We start from the raw sequence: 26736 nt of genomic DNA on the forward strand, positions 1-26736 counted from the left end.
CCTGCTACCTATCCTAACCGATTCCTGCCAGCTGTGTCCTCTGAAAGTGAGCGTTATGGGTATGTACCATTTTATTAGTGAGAATGTCTGCAGTGTATTTCCACTATCAGACACTATGATACAGCCCCATTTTCAGAGCACCGGGAACTGTCAAACATGCTGAGCCCTGGCAGAGCCTTACTCCACAGCACCGTAAATGAAACCACCGTAAGGCAGGCTGCATGTATCATACACGAGTCTGAAGACAGGTATGCTTCTTTCAAAGCACAGTGAAAGGAGAAAATGCGAGTGTGTGTTGGGAAAGCAAGTCACAAAAAACACATGGCAAATGCCTCCGTAGCATACATGCAGTGTATTGTACAATCTTTAAAGCTCAGTTTCACTTGCAGCCTGTTGGCCTGTGCTCAGGCAATCCCTGGCTTCCCTCCCCAGTGCAACGCTGTCAGGTACACAGCGCCACGTACAAACAACCGCAGCTCACTAAATGGCGGAAAAACGGTTCTCTGTGAAACAACACAGTGCAAAATCACAACGTTTCTTTTCGCATCGGTCACCCAAGACAGGCCCAAGGCAGGGCCCACACGGGACAGGCGCCACCGGGCACGTGACGTCCCAAGACGGACTCCGGGGTGCCACACACTGCAAATGGCTGCCGCCTCCAGCCTGGCAAGGGAACCCCGCCCTAAGGGGAAAGGAACGGCCCCGCCCCCTCTCGCCCCCCTCTAGCGCTTCCGGCCCCGCTTTGCCTCGCCCGCTGGGGCGCCTGCGCACTGCGCGCGGCGCATGAGCGCGGGCGGTCGGGCGGCCTCACTTCCCGTCCCCCTCCCGTAGCGGCGGCCGGCCGGCTGCGGAGGATGAGGTGCCCCCGAGGCGGGATAGGCGGGCCGCGGTGCGCCTGAGCGCTCGCACCCCTTTCCCTCGCAGGGGCGCGGATTTGCGCCGCTCGCCCACCCCGGCATGGAGGAGAAGTACAGCGGGCAGGCCTTGGCCGCCGGCGGCTTGCTGGGGCCTGTGGATGTGCCGAGCGCCCGGTAACGGCGGCGAGGGGCCGGGGAGGGAGCGGCCGCTCCTCTGGGTGAGGGGGGGCCTGGGGCGAGCCCCGCTTTGGGGGGAGGCTCGTCGCCGTCCCGCCCTCTGGGGAGCAGCGGACATCACCCTTCAGCCTTCCGGGGGCGGCGGGGAGCGGGAGGGACAGGGACAAGGCGGGGCGGCCTGGGCCCGGACGGTGGCGACGTGCGCGTGGTCGCAGGTGCAAACTGCCTTCTCCCCTTTTGCAGGCTGACTCGGTACATCGTGCTGCTGTGCTTCACCAAGTTCTTGAAAGCCGTGGGGCTATTTGAATCTTATGATCTTCTGAAAGCGGTCCACCTTGTGCAGTTTATCTTTATAGTGCAGCTGGGGTGAGTGTGCAGGGGATGAAGCCTTGTTCACCACCGTTCCAGCACGCTTTCTCTATGATGTTCTTTGTCAGTGTGAAGCTTATACTCTGCATTATGTTTTATAGATTAATCAAGGAGTAGAAGGCATAGGCAGTGGATCCAGGAAGTACTCTGTTCATAGCAGTGTGTTTCTGTGATATCTCTGCTCACTATAATTTCAGAATCATGGAATATCTCAAGTTGGAGGGGACCCATAAGGATCGAGTCCAACTTCCTGCTCCTCACAGGACTACCTAAAACTAAACCATATGACAAAGAATGTTGCGCAGACACTCAAACTCTGACAGTCTTGGTGCTCTGACCACTTCCCTGGGGAGCCTTTTCCAGTGACCAATCACCCTCTCAGTGAAGAACCTTTTCTTAATGTCCAACCTGACCTTCCCCTGATGCAGCTTCATTCCATCTCCTTGCGTCCTATCGCTGGTCACCAGAAAGAGGAGATTAGAACCTCCTCCTCCACTGCCCCTCGTGAGGAAGTTGTAGGCTGCAATGAGGTCACCCTTCAGCCTTCTCTTCTTCAAGCTGACCAAGCCAAGTGACCTCAACTGCACCTAAGTCTTGCCCTCAAGACCCTTCACCATCTTGGTCACCCTCCACTGGACACATTCTAATAGTTTGATGTCCTTCTTACAATAGGGCACCCGAACCTATACACCGTACTTGAAGTGGGGCTGCACCAGTGCAGTGCAGAGTGCGGCAGTCACCTCCCTCAACCGGCTAGCTATGCATTGCTTGATGCACCCCAGGACACAGCTGTCCCTTTTGGCTGCCAGGGCACACTGTTGACTCGTATTCAACTTGCCATCAACCCAAAACCCCTGATATCTTTCTGTGGGGCTGCTCTCCAGCTTCTCCTCCCCCAGTTTGTACATATAACCAGGATTACCCTGTGGCAGGTAGAGAATCCAGTACTTGCGCTTGTTAAATTTCATATGGTTGGTGATTGCCCATCGCTCTGTCCAGATCTCTCTGGAAGGCCTCTCCACCCTCGAGAAACTTGAGTGGTTTTGCTACTTCAAAATTGGTTATACTGTGAGAGTACTGATCACAGGAAACTCAGACGTGTCCAAATTTTAAGAATGGTGTTGAAGATAAGCTTTCTTCCTTATAATTTCTGTTCCTGTCGTTCTTGTGAGCTTTGACTGCTATTTTTCCCTGATTGAGAGCTAAAGTGTAGAAACTGATAGCAAATTTACAGAAACAACCTTTGCAGACACAGTCTTGCTTCATGTTTACCTGATATGATGTAGAAGAGCATTTCTGTAATAAACTTGGCAGAGTTGGAACATTCGGAACCTCATTTTTTCCTTTTATTTCAAATTTTTTTACATTTCTGGGCTTCTTGCTTGCATGTTCCCAAGCACCATAGTCTTTTTCCCAATAACTTACTCTTGATGCTGGTTGAGGAAGATGACTGCTGTTTCTTACCATTTTTAATGACTCTGTATTGGGCATTCCCTATGTGAATAAGCCTTTGGGTATATGTATCTTGCTAATAAAAAACATAGTATGATTTCTTGTCAAAACTTCTGACATAAGTTGATTTTTGTAAATCGCAGGTAGACTTCTCATTAGCCATTCTCTGAAGAACTTGCATTTAAAGTTTACCAGAACTGAAGTTCACTTGTCGTCACCTTTTTACTAGTATCTGACACATGTAATGCAGCAGGGAAGGTAAAACCAGTGAGTGTGGTCAGTAAAAGGAAAAATGTAGAGGAAGCTGTTTTGTAAACTGAGTCTGATATGAGAGACCTAATTGCTTAGAGCTTCAAACATACTTGGTTTGAATGAAAAGCTGACTGATAATACACTAACAGAGAAAACTTTCTCCTTTTAACAGGTCTGCATTTTTTATGGTTTTGTTTCAAAAACCATTTTCTTCTGGAAAAGTGGTAACCAAACATCAGGTGAGTTGACATATGTAGTAGTGATCGACATCTTTGTAGATATTCTTGACAATGTTGCTTTTGCCAAAAATGGAAGCAGAACAAAGGTTATTCCACTTGGAAGATGTGGTTGCAATTTCCAAAAGCATGTACCTAACTTTGTGTCTAGTGCGCTGAAAACACCAATCAGCATATTTAGCTTTTTTCAGCTCCTTTTGGGAGCGTCATGGAAAGATTGATCCTTGGCTCCATACAACCGTCTCTTTTGAAGACTGGATTTGCAAAAAGAGCTTAGTCTGCTTAGCTGACATTGACAGTTTAGAAGGGCAATTTCTGGACTGCCAGAATGTCGAAGTGCTCCAGTCATGTCCCCTGTGCCAAAAGAGTGCTTTCTGCATGGTGCGTTGTGATGAGGGGGCTAGTGTAACTGCTCTTCAGACCTGTCTTGAGTTCCCTGTATCCCAAGATGTTAGAGTAGGGCCAGGTTGGAACCTGCTGTTTTATAAGAAAAAAATTATCTTCACATGCTCCATATTCATCTTGGTTTTATGTAACTGAATGCACGAAAACTTGATTCATACATCCATGCATCGTGTTAATCAGTGTATGTGCAAAGTAGAGAGACTCTGAAGGATAGCCTCAGAAGTGTTCCAAATTTCAGTTGCTTTCATGATTAGACACGTGTGGCAGAATTTTAAAGTTTGACCAGGAATAAACTGCATCTTTGATTTGTGTTCAGAAAAATCTCTCCATTTATGGTTTCCTTATTGCTAAAAATTTTTAAATTCTGGCTTTTGAAAATACGATGTTTGTCATAGCACTTTGTCTTGTTTAATGTATTTCCAAAATTAATTACTTTTCTTCGAAAGCTTGCATTTAAAATTAATAATGTTGTATAGCTGAATTATAACCTGCCTCCTGAAGAAAGAATTTAAGGTGAGCATAAGACTTAAGGTCTTAGTCTTGTTATCTTGGATATTTTATCTAGTTCGATATATTTGTCAGATATATACAATAGATTACAAAATAAACAGCATCTTTGACAGATCACAGAATCATTAACGTTGGAAAGGATCTTCAAGATCATCGAGTCCAACCATTAACTGAACACTACCATGCCTAAACCATGTCCTGAAGTGCCACATCCACATGTTTTTTGAATACTTCCAGAGACGGTGACTCCACCACCTCCCTGGGCAGCCTGTTCCAATGCTTGACCACTCTCTCAGTGAAGAAATTTTTCATAATATCCAATCTAAACCTCCCCTGTCGCAACTTGAGGCCATTTCCTCTCATCCTATCACTAGTTACTTGCGAGAAGAGACCAGCACCCATGTTTCCACAACCCCCTTTCAGGTAGTTGTAGAGAGCCTCCTCCAGACTGAATAATCCCAGTTCCCTCAGCCGCTCCTCACCAGACTTGTGCTCCAGACCCCTCACCAGCTTTGTTGCCCTTCTTTGGAACATTTGAACACCTCACCATCCTTGTACTGAGGGCCCCAAAACTGAACACAGTATTCGAGGTGCAGCCTCACCAGTGCTGAGTACAGGGGTATAATCACTTCCCTACTTCTGCTGGCCACACTATTGCTGACACAGGCCAGGGTGCTGTTGACCTTCTTGGCCACCTGGGCACACTGCATATTCAGCCAGCTGTCAGCCAGCACCCCAGGTCCCTTTCCGCCGAGCAGCTCTCCAGCCACTCCTCCCCAAGCCTGTAGCGTTGCATGGGGTTGTTGTGACCCAAGTGCAGGACCCAGCACTTGGCCTTATTAAACCTCATACAGTTGACCTTACCCCATCGATCCAGCCTGTCCAGACCCCTCTGCAGAGCCTTCCTACCCTCCAGCAGATCAACACTCCCACCCAACTTGGTGTCATCTGCAGACTTACTGAGGGAGCACTCGATCCCCTCATCCAGATCATCGATAAAGATGTTGAACAAGACTGGCCCCAGAACCAAGCCCTGGAGAACACCACTTGTGACCGGTCACCAGCTGGATTTAACACCATTCACCACAACTCTCTGAGCTCGGCCATCCAGCCAGTTTTTTACCCAGCAAAGAGTACTCCTGTCTAAGCCACAAGCCACCAGTTTCTCCAGGGGAATGTTGTGGGAGACACTGTCAAACGCTTTCCTATAGTCGAGGTAGACAACATCCACAGCCTTTCCCTCATCCACTAGGCAGGTCACCTGGTCATAGAAGGAAATCAGGCTGGTCAAGCAGGACCTGCCTTTCATGAACCTGTGCTGGCTGGGCCTGATCCCTTGGTTGTCTTGCACATGCCCCATGAGTGCCCTCAAGATGAACCGCTCCATGATCCTCCCTGGTACAGAGGTCGGGCTGACAGGCCTGTAGTTCCTGGGTTCCTCCTTCCGGCTTTTCTTGTAGATGGGGGTCACACTGGCAAGCCTCCAGTCTTCTGCGCCCTCCCCTGTTAACCAAGACTGCTGATAAATGGCTTGTATGGCTTGGCAAGGTCCTCTGCCAGACTTGTGGGTCTCCTGGTGGCCTAACAAGTCCTTAACTGTTTCCTGATGGATTATGGGGAGTTTATTGTGTTCTCCATCCCCGTCTTCCAGCTCAGGGGGCTGAATACCCTGCAGATACCTGGTCTGGCTATTAAAGACTGAGGCAAAGAAGGCATTAAGTACCTCAGCTTTTTCCTCATCCTTGGTGACAATGTTCCCCGCCATATCCAGTAGGGGATGGAGATTCTCCTTTGCTCTCTTTTTGTTGTTAATATATTTGTAGAAGCATTTTTTGTTATCCTTTACAACTGTGGCCAGACTGAGTTCTAGCTGGGCTTTTGCCTTTCTAATTTTGTCTCTGCATGACCTTACGAGATCCTTGTACTCTTCTTGAGTTGCCTTCTCCTTCTTCCAGCGGTGATAAACTCTCCTCTTTTCCCTGTGTCCCAGCAAAATCTCCCTCTTCAGCCAGGCCAGTTGTCTTCCCTGCCAGCTCTTCTTATGGCACATGGGGACCGCCTGCTCAAGTCAATGGACTTCATTTTTTTCAGCCTTTTTTTCAGCCTTTTTGTTGAAGAGATGTCAGACTGTACTATAGAATCTAGTCCTGTGGTAGAAAAGAAGTAAGTTATTCTGCTTCATAATATGTCCAAACAAACCTTACTGGCCTGGCAAAATAGGTAAGAAGATAGATATACTCCAAATTTTTCAGAAGTTGGAGAGCGTATCTGCATATCTCTATTTCTACAGCTACTGTGCTAAAAGGATGCTAATAATGGTGTGTTTCTTTTTAAGCTGTTGAGAAAATGATAATGAAATACTTTTCTTTTGTAGTGGATCAAAATTCTTAAGCATGCTGTTGTGGGATGTATCATTTCACTCTTGTGGTTTTTTGGCCTTACTCTTTGTGGACCACTGAGGTAAATATATATTCACTGTAAAGAATGTTTTCTCTTTGTAAGATAATTTTTGTGATCTTTCCCTGTCTTCTTCCTTTGTTTCTTGTTTTCTGTCCAGCAGCCCATGATTCCAGCCTCTTTCTTTATTTTTTCAAATTTTAAATGAATCTTTATGCTTTTTTCTGTGAACTTCTTGTGCTTGGGAAAAACTACATACAGTTTTCTGTAGAACTTGTAATTTTCTTCACTCATTCTTTGACAACATGCCAGTGAAATTATTGATAGTGCTTAAACTATTGATGTGAGTGATACAAGATAACTGACTGTTCTACTAACTGTAGTTCTCATCCTTTCCCTAGTCTCATTTATGTAATCCAAATTGTTTATTTCACTTTTTGAAGTCCATGGTTTAACAGCTAGTTATAGCAGCTTGTATTCTTGTGCCAGGTGACTAGAATCAATTTATGCATCTATTGCAAGGCACTTGCTTTATCTGGTCATATGCCTATGCTGTGTTGAAATTGGGTAGCATTAGTGCATATACTCTGAGTGAAACTTGTGCTGTTAGTTAGCAGTGCTGAGTAACTATAAAAGAATAACATCATACTTCCAAAAACGAAGGTTAATGTATTAGAAAGCATCTTTCATTAGAGGGAGGAAAGTAAAGCCTTAAATGCTATATTTTATGAAGGTGAAGTTTTATCCTTCAACAGGAGATGGCATAGCTAAGAATAATAGGATTTCTATAAGAAATACTGTAGTGCCTTTCCGGATCCTAGCAGTCTTCCCAAACAGAACCAGTAACATGGGCCCTTGACAGCGTTTATTACTTTCATTCTGCTCTGGAAAGCTGTCAGTATAGCTTGTTAGTCAGCCTTTGCTATCTGAAGGAGATAGTGTGCAAGTTAGAATTTCTTATTTTCAGCAATTAAGAAGTTCTGAGGTTGCATAAACTACTAGACCATCAACACCTCAATAAACAGGGTGTAATACAACAGAACAGGGCTCTTGTTCTCTGGGAGCCAGAAACTTTGGTTTAGAGGAGCTATTGTAATGGGAATAATAATTCCATCTTGAGCAAGTTTGTATCTTCTTGTGTTACTAGAACAAAGTACAATTAAAAGTAATCTGTAAATGAATAATTTTAATCTGTTCTTTGAGTTAGGAAGTTCTTTGTTTTTTTGGTTTGTCTAGCTGTCCACAGATAGATGTATTGCTGGTGAAGGCAAATGGATTTCAATTTATCCTTTTGAATTGTTTGAACTTGCTGTTGAAATCACAGGATGAATCTTTGTCTGCTGTCTCATTGAATTTTAGCTGAGATAATATATATCAAGCTTGTGAGGTAGACCTCTTGTAAGCAGACATAAGTGTTTATTTCACTTTTTTATAGGACGTTGTTGCTGTTTGAGCACAGTGATGTGGTTGTGTTATCACTCCTTAGTGTCTTGTTCACAAGCTCAGGTGGAGGACCAGCAAAGGTATTTAAAAATTTATTTTACCACATGAAGAAATTACCGAATGCTATAAATCCAAGTACTTCTTTACCCAGAACAAACAGCATTTTGGATCTATGTTCATAGAAACTGTGCTTTTTTTTAGTTTAATTAGTGGTGAAGTGATAAGATGTACTACTTGAAGTAATAAATACATGAACAGGGGAACAGAGAGTCCAATATGCCAGACAAACCCTCCCCTTAGGGCAGTCTGCTGCCTCCCCGGGGCACAGGTTAAGGACATCACTAGGATCCCTAGCCTGGTGCGGCCCTTGGGCTGTTACCCACTTCTGCTCTTCCCTATGGGTGGCAATGAAGCTGCAACTCATAGTCCAAGGGTGATCAAAAGAGACTTCAAGGCCTGTGGATGGTTGGTAAGGGAATCTGGAGCACAGATTGTTTTTTCTTCTTCCTGTTGTGGGCAGTGACATTGGAAGAAACAGACAGGTCCAGTCTATTGGTATCACTGCCACAATTTTCAGTTTTTCAATAATGGGATGGCCTACACAACACCAGTCTTGCTGGCATTAGATGGGATTCACCTTTCTTAAAGGGGGAAGAGCGTCTTTGCTTGCAAGCTCATGGGGCTTATTGACAGGGCTTTAAACTAGACTTAAAGGAGGTAGAGGATAATGTCAGGCTTGCCTGTGACAAGCTGTGGGATAACATGCCAAGGTTAGAGGCACGGGGGGCTAGAGCCTGTTGCTCTGAGACATGCTGGCTACATACTGCAGCATACTTGAAGTCTTATGGAGGAGAGCCAGGGGCTCTGGAGGTAATAGGAGCCAACAGGGAAATGCCAGTGAAAGACCTGAAAGGAACTAAGGGGTGTTCTTCTAAGAAGGTGACACAGCTGACAGCCCAGCTGAAGTGCCTCTACACCAATGTATACAGCATGGCCACAAACATTAAGAGCTGGAAGCCACCATGCTGCTGGAAAGTTACTACCTGATTGCCATTAGTGACACTTGGTGGGACGAATCCCATGACTGGAGTGCAGCTATAGATGGCTACATGCTGTACAAAAGGGACAGCTGAGGAAGGAGGGGCAGAGGCATTGCCCTCTACATGAAGAAATGGATAAAGTGTGAAGAGCTGTCTCTGAAGAATAGCCACAAGCAGCTCTGAAGCTTATGGGTAAGAATCAGAGAACCAGGCAACAAAGGGAACCTTGTGGTTGGTGCCTACTACAGGCCAGCCGATCAAGGGGAGTCTACTGATGAAGGCTTCTTAGTCCAGCTATAGGAGGCATCATGCTCGCGGGCTGTCGTCCTGCTGGGGGACTTCAACCACGCCGACAGCTGCTGAAAAAGTAGCACAGTGAGCTGCGGGCAATCTAGGAGACTCCTGGAGTGCATGGAGGATAACCTCCTGTGCCAGGCAATAGACAGCCCTACCAGAGGGGAAGCCATACTGGACCTGTTGGTCACCAAGGCATGTGAGCTAATTGGTGACATCAACATTGGAGGCAGCCTGGGCTGCACTGACCATGCACTGGTGGAGTTCGCAGCCCTGAGGGATATGGGGCAGGCAAAGAGTAAAGTCAGTACCCTGAACTTGAGGGAAGCAAACTTCCAGCTCTTCAGGGGGTTAGTCAATAGGACTCCCTGGGAAACTGCCCTCAGGGACAAGGGAGCAGAACAGAGCTGGCAGATGTCTAAGGACACTTTCAGGAGAGCGCAAGAGCTCTTAATCCCCAGGTATAAGAAATCAGGAAAGGAAGAAGGCAAGGGGCCAGCATGGCTGAGTCGAGACCTGCTGGTCAAACTAAAGGGCAAGAAGGAAATGCACAGGCAGTGGAAGCAGGGACAGACATCCTGGGAAGAGTACAGGGACACTGCCTGGTTGTGTAGGGCTGGGGTCAAGAAGGCCAAGGCACGGCTGGAGCCAAACTTGGCGAAGGATGCAAAGAATACTAAGAAGGGCTTCTACAGGTATGTCAGCCAGAAAAGGAAGGTCAAAGAAAGCATACGCCCCTTGATGAGCAAGACTGGCAAACTGGTAACAACAGATGGGGAGAAGGCTGAGGTACACAAGGACTTCTTTGCCTTAGTCTTCACTGGCAGTCTCTCTTCCCACACCTCTCGAGGGGATGGACTCCAAGATGGGGACTGGAGGAGCCAAGTCCCTCCCACTGGAAGAGAAGGTCAGGTGTGAGAACACCTGAGGAACTTGAACATATCCAAGTCTATGGGATCTGATGAGATGCATTCCAGAGTCCTGAGGGAGTTGGCTGATGTAGTTGCCAGGCCACTCTCCACAATATTTGAAAAGTCCTGGCAGTCAGGTGAAGTCCCTGCAGACTGCAGAAAGGGAAACAGTACACCCATTTTTAAAAGAGTAGCACAGAGGACTCTCGGAACTACCGATCTGTCAGCCTCACCTCTGTGCCTGGGAAGATCATGGAACAGATCATCCTGGAAGCTATGCTAAGGCACATGGAGAACAGAGAGGCAATTTGAGACAGCCAGCATGGCTTCACCAAGGGCAAGTCCTGCCTGACCAACCTAGTCGCCTTCTATGGTGGAGTGACTGCATCAGTGGACAAGGGAAGGGCTACAGATATTATCTGTCTGGACTTCTGTAAGGCCTTTGACATGGTCCCACCCAACATCCTTTTTTGTAAATTGGAGAGAGATGGATTTGATGAGTGGACTGTTGGGTGGATGAGGAATTGGTTGGATGGTTGCATCCCGAGGGTAGTGGTCAATGGCTCAATGTCCAGATGTAGATTGGTGATGAACAGTGTCCCTCAGGTGTTCATATTGTGACCAGTACTCCTCAATATCTTCATCAATGACATAGTGGGATCAAGTGCACCCTTAGCAAGTTTGCAGATGACACCAAGCTGAGTAGTGCAGTTGACATGCCTGAGGTCCAGGATTCCATCCAGAGTGACCTGGACAAGCTCAAGGAATGGGCCCATGTGAACCTCATGATGTTCAACAAGGCCAAGCACAGGGTCCTGCACCCAGGTCGGGGCAGTACAGGCTGGGGGACAAAGGGATTGAGAGCGGCCGTGCCCAGGAGGACCTAGGGGTACTGGTGGATGAAAAGGTGGACATGAGCCAGTAATGTCTGCTTGCAGCCCAGAAGGGATTTGGAATCTCTGTTTCATAACTGCTGCTGGAGTCCCCTGATTACTTTTAGGCTGGCCTTAGAGTGAATCGCACAGTCATTTCCTCTGACACCTTACCCCGGTTCCACACAATTGGGATGGTTAGGGCATCCAGCATCAGACTTTTCAACTAGAAGATAAAAAGGGAAATGTAGAGCTTCAGAGAGTTTCTTTGTCAATCTGTATCTTAGTGACATGCTTGGCAGTTAAGCTGCATGTCTAAGGCAGCAGAAACAAGGGAGTGATAACCCTGCCCTCTGAATGTTTCAACTTTATGCAGTGAACGGTGGCAAAGAGGAGTCAGGTGCTAAGAACGTGATAGCTCTGTTTGGCTTCAGAAGATGAATTGTAATGGTAGTTTTTAGCTGTAGAGCTCAGTGTTTTTGTTTGATGAATACCAAAACTGCAGTGTTTTAAGTCAGTGTGGTGAAAGCTCTGGGAGCTGAGATTTCATGGTGACCTCTGTCCCTTCCTCATGAAAACACTGAGGCTTCGCTTTCTCAGAGCCCTTGAACAGTCCTGTAGCCTTTAGCTCCCATAGACAAAATACTACAATTTGTCCACTAGATCTTGTTTATAGCTCCTTGATGCTACGAAATACTAAATCATCAGGGTTAAATAGCTCTGCATTCTGGTAGGCAGAAACACACAATGAAGAAGGAAGCAATCGCACGTGAAGTTCATAAGATACAGGCTTCTGGCTTGTTACCGTGGTGATTTGCCCTGAGTTATCTGGTAAATCTGAAAATTGAATAAATATAAATTTATATTGCCAAGGCCACTTTTTTTTAAAAAAAGAGTGGTTTTTCCTCATGTTTTTCTTACTGAACTAAGATATGCTTACATTGATCAGGAAGGGGAGAAGGAGGGGGACTGATTTCCTGGATTTTTTTTACATTAACCTGTTGCAGAATGTTATAAAAATATTTGGGGGTTTTGGGGTGTTTTTGTTTCTGTTTTTTACAGACAAGAGGTGCTGCATTTTTCATCATAGCTGTCATCTGCTTACTACTTTTTGATAATGATGACCTCATGGCTAAAATAGCAGAACATCGTATCCTTTTTTGCTGTGTGTAAGAGTAAGTGCCTGTTATTACTCTAGCAGACAGAATGTGAGTTGAATGCACTTTTTATTAATAGGAATCTTACCTTTCAAGAATATTATCGCATAAGATTTTACTTGACATCTAAACACTAATATTCAGCCAAATGGATGGCATTGCTTACTTTGTTGGTAATTTAGGGCACAGCTATACATTTTAAGTTGTAGTTAAAGGGTCCCTGCCCATTTGCACATATCAGAAGTTAGGATTGCTAGAAGCTTTTTTGATCAGCTCTCATTTTTTTCAAATTCTAGACATAATGGTTGTAGCCTAAGTGTGTGCAGTAAATGGTCGACAGCCTGGCTGGCAGTCTTTTTGGTATATCCGAAAGATTGTTTTGTGCTTTTGCAAATATAGTAATCTCACTTCATCTGCTAAGCTGAAAAGTGATTTGAAATTGCCTGCAGTAGCTTCAATGACAATGGACTTTAAACTGCAAATGTAAAGTAGCTAACATGCTTTCAAAGCCACTGAGTTAACTGGAAGTGATTCTGAAGTAAGTTTTCAATAGGACTTCTCATCATAGTGCAGTGTACTGACAAAAAGCGGTACATCTAAGGATGGGCAGTAAAAACAAAGTGAAAGTAAACTATATCAACTAAGGATGAAAACATGGAAACGCAGATGCAAATGGTATATTCAGGAATAATATTGATGAATCCACTGAGTTTTCAGTGAGTAAATTACTTGTTAAAGTGCTCTCTAGTAGTTTTCCCAAAATCTGTCATTACTCTAATATTTTCTGGATTGTGCTTGTCAATTACTCTTTGTTTAAATATTTAGAAACTGGAAAGATGTAGATAATAATTTAGACACTGTTTAAGTGCTTTTAGTGAAAATCAATTTAATTTTTAATGCTGTTGAGAATATTTTTTTGAAGCCTGGTTGCCAAAATTAACATAAGTCCTGTATCATGACTACTGTGTGGTATTTAACAGTTTCTGTGTTCTCATGTTTTAAAATGCTTTTTTTTTCCTCCAAATATGTTTAACTAATTCATTTTCTGGGGAAATATTTTCATCTTTCCTAAATTTTAAGGATCTGATGAACCTCCTTAAAGCTCAGTTTGTTTAATTCTGCTTCCCATGGTCTTCTGCTACATCTACCTGTTCTTAGGTTTTGGTTTTTTTTTAAATAATCACCAAATGAAGCTCTTCCTTAATTATTTTCTTTATTTAGCTGAGGGGCATCATGACAGTGCTCTTACCCATGTTCTGTATACAATTATTGCATTCCTGGGTGTTGCAGATCACAAGGTAAAGAACTTATATTTTAGTAGGTTAATATTTATCCAAGTTTTGTAGGTAAGAATTTCACAAGCCTAGAGTTAATCGAAGCCTAAATCAAAACAAAGAAGTTCAACATTCCAATATTCAATATTCCCATATTGAAACTGAACTAGCACTGTAATTTTTTCACTGTGATTGAGTACAAGCAGCTTCAGTACAGCAAGGCAAACCATACAATATTCAACTTGTATAGCTAATAAGGACTTTGCTGTAATATGTAACCTAAAAAGTCTCATTAAAATTATCATTAAGTACTCTATGTCATTGGTGTTCTGGATGTTCGTAATGCTTTGCATACAGTATATTCCTTGCTCACTTGGGGGGTCTGTGCTTTGTTGCTGTCTCCTTATCTTTCCCCAATCTTTCCTTTACATTAGATGCTTGTATTTGAAGACACAGATTCTGATACTTCTCAGTAGTATAGTCCCATTATGATTGGTGGCATGAATAACTGAGTATCAAAATCTTACTGTATGGAATTGACCTGGCTGATTGAATTGTTCTGTTAGCGTAGTCTTGTTGCTAAATTGGCTGCACTGAGGACAGGAAAAAAATGGAGCAGCTGAGAAAGTATTAATATAAAAATAAATCAAATGTTAGAGAGACTGGTTAACTGGGCACAAAGCAAGTGTGATGTAAGGGAGATGAGATGCTGTGTGTGTATCTCGTGATTAATTTATAGAACAATTTTGAAAGAAAATATTGTGAAGAAATGTGGTATGGTGCAATTTAAGGTAAGTGAATGAAAAGGTTATGAAAGGATTAGCGGACAAGGTGACATGACACTTTTGGGGATTATGTATACTTTCAACTCTTTTTTAAAAAATGGAAGATGGCAAACCCAGTTTTGTGTGTTTTTTCTTTTTCCTTGTACCCTGTTCACTACCAGTTCGCTTCTGTAATATGTGTATGCCAGTTAACACTACTGAGAGTTTTAAACATCAGGTCATACTAGGCTGTTGTGAATAGTGCTGAGATATAACCATGTATGCTATATTACTGTTTTTGACTAGAGTAACAATTAGAGGAAATATCCTGTCTTTTGTTTTTGTTGATAAGTTAAGGAAAGCATATTAATCTTTTTTCATGTAAGTGTCACTTTGTTTGGAGTGAGGTATTTGGCTCTCAATAAATGCTAATGGGATCCCTTTGTTTCCAGGGAGGAGTACTGCTTCTGGTACTGGCATTGTGCTGTAAGGTTGGTTTTCACATGGCTTCCCGAAAACTATCTGTAGATGTAGGTGGAGCCAAGCGTCTTCAAGCTTTGTCTCATCTTGTTTCTGTCCTTCTGTTGTGCCCATGGGTCATTGTTCTCTCTCTGACAACAGAGGTAAGATAGCAAGTATAAAAAGAAACCATTTTTTGTAATGCTTCTGCTTGTGAAGTGCAATTTAAATCTTTCCTTTAAAATATCTTTAAAATTACAAAAGTTGCCATCTTTCTTCTTCTAGTAAGCTCTGTTTGAAATTTTGCCTCTTATGTTTTGACGTATATCCACATGATCCCTTAATTTCCTCTTTTGTCTGATAACTATTTATTAGCTAACTTCATCTTTCTAGCGCAGATATTATGTCCTGGATTCATATACTAACATTGCACACGTATTAATGACTGTAGAAATACAGGGCTCTTTTATTCCTGAGGAGTAGATTACTATGATTTAAAGACATGTTCATTATGCCTGCATGCTTAAGGGGAGTAGACCATTGCAAACATGGTGTTGAATATGGCATTGCTTTTAAACACGTGAAAGCATTTAAAATAAGATAACTGTAGTGCATATTAGCTGAATGCGTCTTTCTATAGCTGGAATGTTGGTTTTAAAGTATTTATGTTTTGATGGATTGCTGAAACCATTTGTGGTGAAAGTGAACTAGATTTAATGGTATATAGACAATCATATCTAATGGTGAACAATCCTGTTTGAAATGTATTTTTTGTTGCAGAGTAAAGTAGAGTCTTGGTCTTCTCTCATCATGCCTTTCATGACAGTGATCTTTTTTGTTGTGATCCTGGATTTCTACGTGGAGTCCATATGCTCTGTCAAGATGGAAGCTTCCACATGTGCTCGATATGGATCCTTGCTTATTTTCATTAGTGCACTGCTTTTTGGCAACTTTTGGACACATCCAATAACAGACCAGCTTCGAGCTATGAACAAGCCACCACACCATGAAAGCACAGAGCATGTTCTTTCTGGAGGGGTGGTAGTGAGCGCTGTCTTCTTCATTTTATGTACGTATTCTTATTTATCTTTTAATAGATCTGTTGTCTGTGTGACTGGGAAGCCAATCAGAAAGATGTGTGCAGAATTCTTTTGGATAAGATTTTATGGATTCTTTTGAATAAAAACGGCCTGTAACTTTGTGCTCTTTTACTGCCTGTCTACAAAAAAAAGAGAATGTAATAGATCTGCTCTGTTGTGGAAGTGATGATCTAATCTTACATAGCAATGAAATCTAATGATGAACCTCAGGATGAAGTTGACAATCACTTTGCTGCCTGCAAATTCCATGTAAGCTTTGATTGCTGATAAAAGACATTATAAAATAGCTATGAAGCTTAGAAACAGCAACAAAAACCTCAATACTTTCCTTGCAGCTGCCAATATCCTGTCCTCCCCCTCCAGGAAAGGGCAGAAGGGTACCCTTATTGGCTATTCACCTGAAGGCACTCCTCTCTATAACTTCATGGGTGATGCATTACAGCAGAGCTCTCAATCGTTACCCCGGTTTATTAAGGAGTCACTGAAACAAATCCTTGAGGAGTATGATTCTAGGCAGATCTTCTATTTCTTGTGCCTAAATCTGGTGAGTGCATGGTTTTTTTCAGACGCAATCACAGTAGTACATATACAGTAGAGTAAAAAGAGTTATTCTTTAAAAGGTTCCTATGGTTGATTGTTTTTAAATTGACCTTTGATACAAGTAGCTTCATTAGATGGAACATTAAAATAGAAGATTCTTATGCTAATCTTACAGTAAGTGGCAAGTCACTTTGATTTGTTGTCACAGTGTGGCACTGGTTTTGTGTGTAGCTGTTATACCAGTAAGTAAATACTTCTCTGATGTTATACTGAAGATTGAGGTATCTCAAAGTTACCAGCAGATAAGCTGAAATTTAGGAGGCTGAAACTTCAAGGATCGAGACAACAAAATAGTAAGTGTGGGATTGAGTAGTGTCATTTTGGAGTAGGCCGGTTTTACTTCTAGCTTCTCTCTTTCTCAAATAGGAAAAGGTCATGCAGTAAGCAACATTGGTAGAACCTCATTTGCAAAGATCTCTCTCTTCATTCTTTGGCAACTATCTAAGAAAATAGGGGGAGAAAATTGAAGTATCCCTAATAACTCTAAGGAATTCCATTATGGAATATGAAAGATGGTAAAGAAAGTTTATAGGCAGACCCATTAATAATAATAAATCATACAGGGAAAAATGTATGTATAAAAAATGTTTCCGTGTGTACCCTTCTGAAAACTAATTCACAAGGTTTAAACAATCATCTAATTGGTGAAGAAAATTTTTACAGAACAGATGTATAGACAGTGTTGCTTTTACACTAATAATAGATCAGATTGTTACATTGTTTAATGACAAACTGCTTAAAACTTTTTCTGCATAATGTAATTTTAAAATTCTAAATGAAAACTTAAATCTACTCCTGTAGGGGGTTATTTTCATAGGTCTAAGGCTTTTGGGAGGGTAAACTCAAAAATGTCTCTTCATAGACTTGGAAATGAAACTTTTTTTTGTTTGAGGAGAGAGAAAATGGTCTAGAAATACTTGGAACAATACCTTTGAAAACTATCAAGTGTCCTCTGAAAAAGAGTTCCCTGCTAGCTACCAACACATCAAATTACAGGTTAATGTTCGAGGAAAAAATCAAACTCTCTTTCATTTTAGGCTTTCACATTTGTGGAGCTCTTTTATGGAGTGTGGACCAATAGCCTTGGTCTTATTTCTGATGGATTTCACATGCTTTTTGATTGTTCTGCGTTAGTGATGGGGCTTTTTGCAGCTCTGATGACAAGATGGAAAGCAACTCGCATATTTTCTTATGGGTATGTATATTAGGTTCTTTAAGGACTATCTGAAAATTATTGTACTTGCTTATTTTCAAAATGCCCTGCTATAAAGGTATGTTGGAGATGTTTTAATCGTGCATGCTTCTGTGGATTTTTTGCTATGTCTCTTTTCTGTTCTGTTTGCGTTCATGCTACTCCTCTCTTAGGCCAGCAAAAAAGGGTCTGAAATGTAATTTCCATTTATCTCCACAGATAAAACTTTATCACCATGAGCATTATGTAGAAAATGCCTCACTGTGTATATATATATGTGTATGTCAAACAAAAAGATATGTTGAAAGTCAGTGTTTATATGAGGATTTCAATTGTGCTGACACAATCAAAGTTCATATGGTTAAATTGCTTAGCAGTTTAACAGTTTGAAGCCCTGAATGTGCACTATATATAAAAAAATACTTACATTATTGTACCTTTACACTGTTGGTGTTTGGACGGTTGCAAACTAGCTACTTCTTGGTCAGAAATAAATAACCCAGAAATTAAGGCATGGTTTTGTGTCAGTGAGGAAAAAAATCACAGCAATCTTAAAGCTACATTAAATGTATTATAACTTTATTTATGATAACTTTGAAATTTGTTCAGAGTACCTGTTCTTCACTCTCAAAAGTACCTATGTTTGCTTTCAGGTATGGACGTGTAGAAATTCTCTCTGGATTTATTAATGGCCTCTTTCTGATGGTAATTGCTTTCTTTGTCTTCATGGAGTCAGTGGCCAGACTAGTGGATCCTCCAGACATAGATACAAATATGCTAACTGTAAGTTTAGTCATTCTGTTTGAATACTGTTTGGCAGTTGGGGGTTCATTTATGTTTGTCTTAATTTAAAAAAAAAAAAGCTAAGGAGACTAAAGTTGCCTACTAGAGATCGAAACTGTGCCTTGACTTTTTAACATGTTCTAAAATCGAAACTACATCTAGTTTTAAGATGTGAAAATATATAAGGGTGAATATAATTTAATTATACAGTTAAATTGAATTTTTTTCTAAGTTGTTGCAGCTCCGATCTTTTTAGACGGTGGCCTTTCTGCCATAAAAGGTACTAAGGAAATAATCTGTACAAGACTGAATTTGGTTCTGCTGCTATGTATACCAATGCCAATTATTACAGAAAAGATTTTGTATTAGTCTCTGAGAAACCTCAAAAATCAGCCAGAATTTGTAACATTATGCTGAGTTTGTTACTATGGCATAAACAATCATGAAGCTGTGCATAGTTAATCTTAACTATACTTGTGTCTCTCTACCTTCCACAGTCTCTTTAGGGACTCCCCACTTAAATTTTCAAGCTTCCATCCCTTTCTTTCAAATGCAATAGCTCATTTTCTTCAAACTAAATTTTTTTTATTATGGAATTCTGCAAATCCAAGCCTTCATTTTTCACTTGTTTACTCCCAAACACACACACACACGAATTTGTGCTCTCCTCTCTTCAGTAACAAAGAGAGAGATTTTTGTGTAGGCCTAATTAGAAATGTGCATTGCTGGAATCAAGGCCGGGGGACGGGAGGGTTGGGTTTTTGGGTTTTTTTGGTTTTTTTCATTTTAATGTTCAGTATTTGCTCCATTTTCACTACTGATTTTGTTTTTTGAGGGTAGGAGGGGTTACCCCTCTACATGACCACAGTCTGCATAGCCAAGGAAAGGTCTAATAACCCCTGAGTAAGACTTACTTAACTCCTTTATTAGCTTTTTTTACTCTTGAATTACTACTCTTAAAGCTTTGCTAGCTTTTTGAGAGTAGAAGAATAGGCAGACTGATAAAAAGCACAACTCAACCAATAAAGCAGTAGTTACTGTCTGAAGTACGATTTTAAAGGAGTGTGTGTGTCCTAGATACAATATACTTTTTCTTTTTTTCTGATGAAAGCAAAACAAGTCTTGTATTCAAACTACTTTATCTCTTTTTGAAAGTAAATAAAATCAATCACCACATCTTAAAACTAAATTTGTTTTCTTATCCTGATTTGTGGATATGAGATTTTGCATTTTGATGGTGGTTTTTGGGTGGAGTTTTTAGGGAAGGCTGGGGATAATTGGATTTTTTTGAGAGGGGAAGAGAACTCCTTTGAAACCAGCTTGTATACTGAAAGGAATATGGTGAGGAATCCACTTTAGAATAATCCTTCTGTTTGATGCTAATGCTTCCACAGTTTTCCTTGGTTAGGTGCTCAGTGTTTCTGATTACCTTGTTCTAGAAAATAAACTTGAATACCTGGGAAGACATAGTGATGTTAAAGACTTTTCTCTCTCTCACAGCCAGTCTCTGTTGGAGGGCTGATCGTAAACCTTGTTGGTATCTGTGCCTTTAGCCACGCGCACTCCCATGGGTCTTCTCGGGGAGGTTGTCACTCACACGATCACAGCCATTCTCACCATGGGCACAGCCACAGCCATGGGCACGGCCATTCCCACAGTGACCATGGGCACAGCCATGGACATTCCCACGTGTCTTCTGGAGGAGGCATGAATACGAACATGAGAGGCAAGTACAGATTGTTGCATTGTAAATGATGTATGTGATTTCCTGCAGACTTTGAAGATTTTCAGAATCAGACCCCATACAATGCCTCATTCTTAAAATCTGCAGGAGTGATCTGACAGCTATTTGATGTAGTATACGTCAATTTCTCAAACAGTTTCTTCATTAATGAGTTTAACTTGAGAAACATAACTTGAAATTTTTCTTTGCATGGCTTTCTTAGATGTGGGTAATACCTAAGGACCAATAAAAAGCATTAATCTATAGTCTTCATTAACATTAATAAACACTCATTGGAAACCTTATTGAAAGAGCTTAAAGACCGTGCTTTAGCTTAAAGACTTTCATCTGGAAATGAAAGTACAAGATCTCTATCTATGAAGATACTACTGTGCTTCTAGGTATCATGTGACAGCTGGTTGTAAAAACACTGGGGGAGGGGATAAGAAGCAGAAGAACAAATGCAGACCAGCTATCTAGAATGTGCTTCTATCTGTGATTCAGAAGATAAGGTGGTAAAGATTAAACTTTCAAATCTCAAATCAGAAGCTAACCAAGAAGGGTAATATGTATGAAATTTCAGCATAGCTACTTCTTATCATTTTCCCTCTAGTAGTTAGAAGGTGGTTATTTACTAACTGCCTGGCTTATAAATTTTTATATTTATAAATCTATTTAAATCTATTTATAAATATATTTAAATCTGTAATGGAATGAGTTTTTTGTGTAAGCTTGTCAGAGCATAAGCTTTTTAGCTAACAGTCTCATGTTTCATTGGTTATTTTATGTCCTAATTCAATTGGCTATTCTGTTGTCTGGCATTTTTTTGAAGTCTGCCTATACACTGCACTATTTCAATATTCTTTCAAATCCTGACACTTAACTAGCACTAATTTTACGAATGGTTAGAGGTTATTTTTCTGTGTCCTTTGAGTGCACACTGAGAATGCTACCCACCATTAAAGCTATAGAAGGGATTATTCCTAGCAGTAGCAGATAGTCTTATAAATTGGAGCAGAGTTGGCATAGAAAAACCAAATGATATGTTAAGCTCTGTCCACATTAGCAGGCCAAAGCATTTACACCAATCTTTTTATCCTTTGTTAAGGATCAATCAGTCCTCCTATATGGAGTTAAATGTTTATGCTATATAGTACAAATCCCACTAACAATTTAAAGACTATTCATGTTTGGTTTAATCTGCAAATGCCTGCCTAGATCATTGCACTGTAGAGTAAAAATGTTTTGGTTTTTTACATTGATTTGTAATTAAACATCAGAATCAAATGGTTTTATTAATTTTGCACCCAGTTAGGCATATAGTTGCCTCTGTTTAGCTTGAGCAGTGTTTTTTATATTGAATAAACCCTACTGTGTTTCTGTTACTGGACATATATGTACATTTTAAACAGAATTGTTCAACTTAATCACTCAGTTTATTTTATTTTCAGGTGTGTTTCTGCATGTGTTAGCAGACACTCTTGGCAGTGTTGGTGTTATCGTATCCACGATATTTATTCAGCAATTTGGATGGCTCATAGCTGATCCGCTCTGCTCTCTTTTTATTGCTACATTGATTTTTCTTAGTGTTATCCCACTACTGAAAGATGCCTGTCAGGTGCTTTTGCTGAGAATACCTCCAGAACAGGAGAAGGATCTGCATGCTGCTTTAGAAAAGGTCAGAACTACAATTCTAAATGTTTTGTATACAAACATACAAAGCTATAACTTTTTAATAATTATTAAACTCAAGTAGTTCAGTCTGACAGCTTCCATTGTCTTAGATAACTTCATTAAATATATATTATGCAGAGGTGTGATAGGATTAGGAGTTCTACTGATTGAAGTTGTTTTGCAACTGAAAATGCTTGTAGTGTTTTTTGCTTTTATGGGTAGCTCATGATTTAGGACAAGTATGGTAACGGTATGGGAAAGGTACTTAGTACTAAGAAAGTAACGCAGCAACTCCTAAAAGCTTGTGGCCTTTATAAATTTGATGTGTACAGTCCAGGCTACAGGATTATATCTTGAGCCTGTCGTTGAAGGTTTTACTTGTCCGTATCATGAAGAGCATGCTGGTTCATAGTAGGTGAGATGGCAAAAGTAAAGCTGTTTTTTTCTAAATACTTTTTCATTCTAGTCCATTCTCTTCCTGTCTGCTACAGTACGGTATCTACTTTGAGGCTGTACTTCATCTTCACTATTGGCTCATTTGAAGTTCTTGCCCAGAATCATAGTGTAGACCTCAGTGTGGAGAACTCCTCTCTGTCAAAAGAACTAGTTATGTGTTCTTTTAGCCATCAACTAAAGGCGGCAAGGAAGACTTATCCTGATAGTGCCCTGTCAACTAGTAGAGGGGGAGATGTGATCTTGTCTACATGAGAAAGCAAAGAATAAATGGAAATTGGTTGGGAGAGACTTGCGTAATAAAAGGAAAGTCAGGTGCAGAGTGGGGTGTCACTTTTTGACGAGGGAAGACAGAAAACAATTCCGGGACACTGAGGAAGAAGAAACTACTTCTTGAAAACAATGAAAGAGAAATTAATTAAAAGATAATAGGAAAAGCATTTTTTTTTAAATACATCATAGTAAAACAATATGCTTGCTGTAGGTTGACCCCAGCCAGCAGCCAGGCATCGACACAACCACTTGTTCACTCCCTACTTTACCACCACCACTGCCAGTGGGACAGGGGAGAGAACAGGAAAAGCAAAAGCAAGAAAAATCTGGGAGCAATGTAAAAGCAGTTTAAAAGGCAAAGGAGAGAGAGGAAAAAAAAATGACTACTGCACCACCTTCCACAAGCAGACCGATGCTCAGACAGTCTCTGGGCAGCAGCCACCTTGGAAGCCAAAAACCCTTTCCTTCCTCTACCCCAGTATTTATTGCTGAGCATGATATACGGCATGCAATAGCTCTCTGGCCAGCTTGGATCAGCTGTTCCAGCTGTATCCTCTCCCAGCTTCTTGCCCACCCCCAGCCTACTCACTGGGATGAGGGCAGAGTGGGGAAAAAAGAAAAGCCCTGGCAGTGCCCAAGTACTGTTCAGAAACAGCCAAAACCCTTTGTGCGTTATCAAAACTTAGCCACAAGTCCAAAACAGGGCACCTTACCAGCTGCTGTGAAAAAAGTTAAATCCATCCCAGCCAGCCCCAGTACAAAGATCTATTTCAAAATACAATAAATTTTGAACTTGGTATTGGTTACTATTTGGTAACTAAATAGCTGCTTATCCTGGATAGTGAGTTAACAGGCCCAGCCAACTTTCTGATTGGTCTGTCCATTGATGTTACTGTAATCTGCACAGTAAATCATTTTTTTCTCATCCTATTTAGCAGTGCACTCTGCTGTGTTTTCCGTTTAGTTTGACTTTTAGCTTCCAGTCTTTGACAATAGTAGCAATGTGATTATCCTGTTTTCAGCTGGGATAGAGCAAATTTTCTTCATACAAAGAAAAACCACAACAGTCTTCTTTCAATACTACATATTTCTGTATATAGCTTAGCTGGAAAGCTGCTTTGCTATACAGCTTTGTTTCTCTGTGAAGTATTTGCCACCAGTATCCCTGTACATACACAAGTTTAAAATGTGTTCTTAAATTAATTGTTGCTAATTATGTTGCTAAGTCCCAGCTTTTCCTGGAACTCAGGAAAAAAAAGAGAGTTTATCACCTTTGGAAGAAGGGGCAGGCAACTCAAGAAGAGTACAAGGATCTTGTTAGGTCATGCAGAGACAAAATTAGAAAGGCAAAAGCCCAGCTAGAACTCAGTCTGGCCACAGTCATAAGGGATAACAAAAAATGCTTCTACAAATACATTGACAACAAAGAGAGAGGCAAGCAGAATCTCCATCCCTTACTGGATGAGAGGGGGAACATTGTCACCAAGGATGAGGACAAGGCTGACGTGCTTGATGCCTTCTTTGCCTCAGTCTTTTATAGCCAGACCAGGTATCCGCAGGGTATTCAGCCCCCTGAGCTGGAAAACAGGGATGCAGAGCACAAAAAACTCCCCATAATCCATCAGGAAGCAGTTAACAACCTGCTAAGTCACCTGGACATGCACAAGTCTATGGGGTCTGATGGGATGCACCCAAGAGTACTGAGGGAGCTGGCGGAGGAGCTTGCCAAGCCACACAAGCCATTTATCAGCAGTCCTGGTTAACAGGGGAGGGCCCAGAAGACTGGAGGCTTGCCAGTGTGACCCCCATCTACAAGAAGGGCCAGAAGGAGGATCCCAGGAACTACAGGCCTGTCAGCCTGACCTTGGTACTGGGGAAGATTATGGAGAGGGGGCTCACGGGGCATGTGCAAGACAACCAAGGGGTCAGGCCCAGCCAGCACGGGTTCATGAAAGGCAGGTCCTGCTTGACCAACCTGATTTCCTTCTATGACCTGGTGACCTGCCTAGTGGATGAGGGGAAAGGCTGTGGATGTTGTCTACCTGGATTTAGGAAAGCCTTTGACAGCATCTCCCACAGCATTCTCCTGGAGAAACTGGCGGCTCATGACTTAGACAGGCATACTCTTTCCTGGGTAAAAAACTGCCTGGATGGCCAAGCCCAGAGAGTTTTGGTGAACAGAGTTAAATCCAGCTGGTGGCCGGTCACACGCAGTGTTCCCTAGGGCTCAGTTTTGCCGCTGGTCTTGTTCAGTATTTTTATCGATTATCTGGATGAGGGGATCGAGTGCTCCCTCAGTAAGTTTGCAGATGACACCAAGTTGGGTGGGAGTGTTGATCTGCTGGAGGGTAGGAGGGCTCTGCAGAGGGGTCTGGACAGGCTGGATCGATGGGCTGAGGTCAACTGTATGAGGTTTAACAAGACCAAGTGCCAGGTCCTGCACTTGGGTCACAACAACCCCATGCAACGCTTGGGCTTGGGGAGGAGTGGCTGGAGAGCTGCGTGGCAGAAAAGGACCTGGGGGTGCTGGTTGACAGCCGGCTGAACATGAGCCAGTAGTGTGCCCAGGTGGCCAAGAAGGCCAACAGCATCCTGGCCTGTGTCAGCAATAGTGTGGCCAGCAGGAGTAGGGAAGTGATTGTGCCCTTCTACTCGGCACTGGTGAGGCTGCACCTCACTACAAGAAGGACATGGAGTTGCTGGAGCATGTTCAGAGAAGGGCAACGAAGCTGGTGAGGGGTCTGGGGAACAAGTACTACGAGTAGCAGTTGAGGGAACTGGGGTTGTTTAGTCTGGAGAAGAGGAGGCTAAGAGGAGACCTTATCACTCCCTACAACTACCTGAAAGGGGATTGTGAGGTGGGTGTTGGTATCTCCTCCCAAGTAACTAGCGATAGGATGAGAGGAAATGGCCTCAACTTGCACCAGGGGAGGTTTAGACTGGATATTACGAAAAATTTCTTCACCGAGAGAGTGGTCAGGCATTGGAACAGGCTGCCCAGGGAGGCTGTGGAGTCACCATCACTGGAAGCGTTCAAAAAATGTGTGGACATGGCACTTCGGGACATGGTTTAGTGGGCATGGTGGTGTTGCGTTGATGGTTGCACTTGATGATTTTAAGCGTCTTTCCCAACCTTCATTATTTTGTGATTCTGTAATGTAATTTATTTACAGATTCAAAAAATAGAGGGAGTCATATCCTACAGAGATCCTCATTTTTGGTGTCACTCTGCAAGTGTTGTGGCAGGTACAATACATGTGCAAGTGGTATCAGATGTGACGGAACAGAAGATTGTACAGCAGGTAAGTGCAAGGTTTTTAGACCCTAAAGTCTTAATTTCTCACTCTGTAGCCCTTTTTCAGTCATAGACTGAAGTTTGAAGCTGCTGTTTGTGGTTATTTTTATAGTCATTAGTTAATGACTCAGCGCTAATTTCTAACTGCCTGCCAGCTGGCAGTTAGTTGCATAGAGTTGTTGAAACACCTGCTAAAACAAACAAAAAAGAACCTAAACAAAAAGTTATGTGCATTTTTTTTTCCCACACTGGTGAAAGTGGCACTATATCTGCTCTGAGAAAAGGAGGATTTCATGCTGCAAAACAGTAGGGATATCTGGATGCTACTCATGTGTTTATAACGGCCTTACTGATATCTGTCTGCCTTGTGTTTTTCCTTTCCTTAAGAAGATAAGTTGCTTTCTTATGCAAGACACTGAGAATCACCTGTTATGCAGAAGTTGCAAAGCCATACCCTCTGAAGCTAGTCTTTGCTTTCCAGAAAATTGAATTCTTTATGATTATATTTTTTTAATCTACAGGATTTCAGAGCCAGAATATTGCAAGTTACTGTGAGATGCATATAAAGGGTAATACTAATGTTATCCATACTGTTCTGTTCAGGTTACAGCGATTCTGAAAGATGCTGGTGTAAACAACCTAACTGTCCAAGTGGAGAAGGAAGCTTATTTTCAACACATGTCCGGACTCAGTACAGGATTTCAGGATGTCCTTGCAATGACTCAGCAACTGGAATCCATGAAATACTACAAAGATGGTACCTACATCATGTGA

General features: G+C 42.0%; 1 protein-coding gene across 1 annotated transcript; it reads left to right on the plus strand.

Moving 5' to 3' along the window:
- Nucleotides 1-957: 957 nt before the first annotated feature.
- SLC30A5 (solute carrier family 30 member 5) lies at nucleotides 958-26736 on the plus strand (the record flags this gene model as incomplete). The annotated part of the gene is made up of 16 exons (XM_082012940.1): nucleotides 958-1031; nucleotides 1278-1400; nucleotides 3280-3346; nucleotides 6633-6718; nucleotides 8091-8178; nucleotides 12278-12365; nucleotides 13594-13670; nucleotides 14863-15033; nucleotides 15650-15938; nucleotides 16305-16513; nucleotides 17607-17764; nucleotides 18415-18544; nucleotides 20045-20270; nucleotides 21719-21945; nucleotides 25841-25969; nucleotides 26566-26736. 16 exons carry the CDS (start codon nucleotides 958-960, stop codon nucleotides 26734-26736), a joined length of 2313 nt encoding a protein of 770 aa, XP_081869066.1.

This window comes from Phaethon aethereus (assembly GCF_964289735.1).
Source record: "Phaethon aethereus genome assembly, chromosome: Z".
Taxonomy (NCBI): domain Eukaryota; kingdom Metazoa; phylum Chordata; class Aves; order Phaethontiformes; family Phaethontidae; genus Phaethon; species Phaethon aethereus.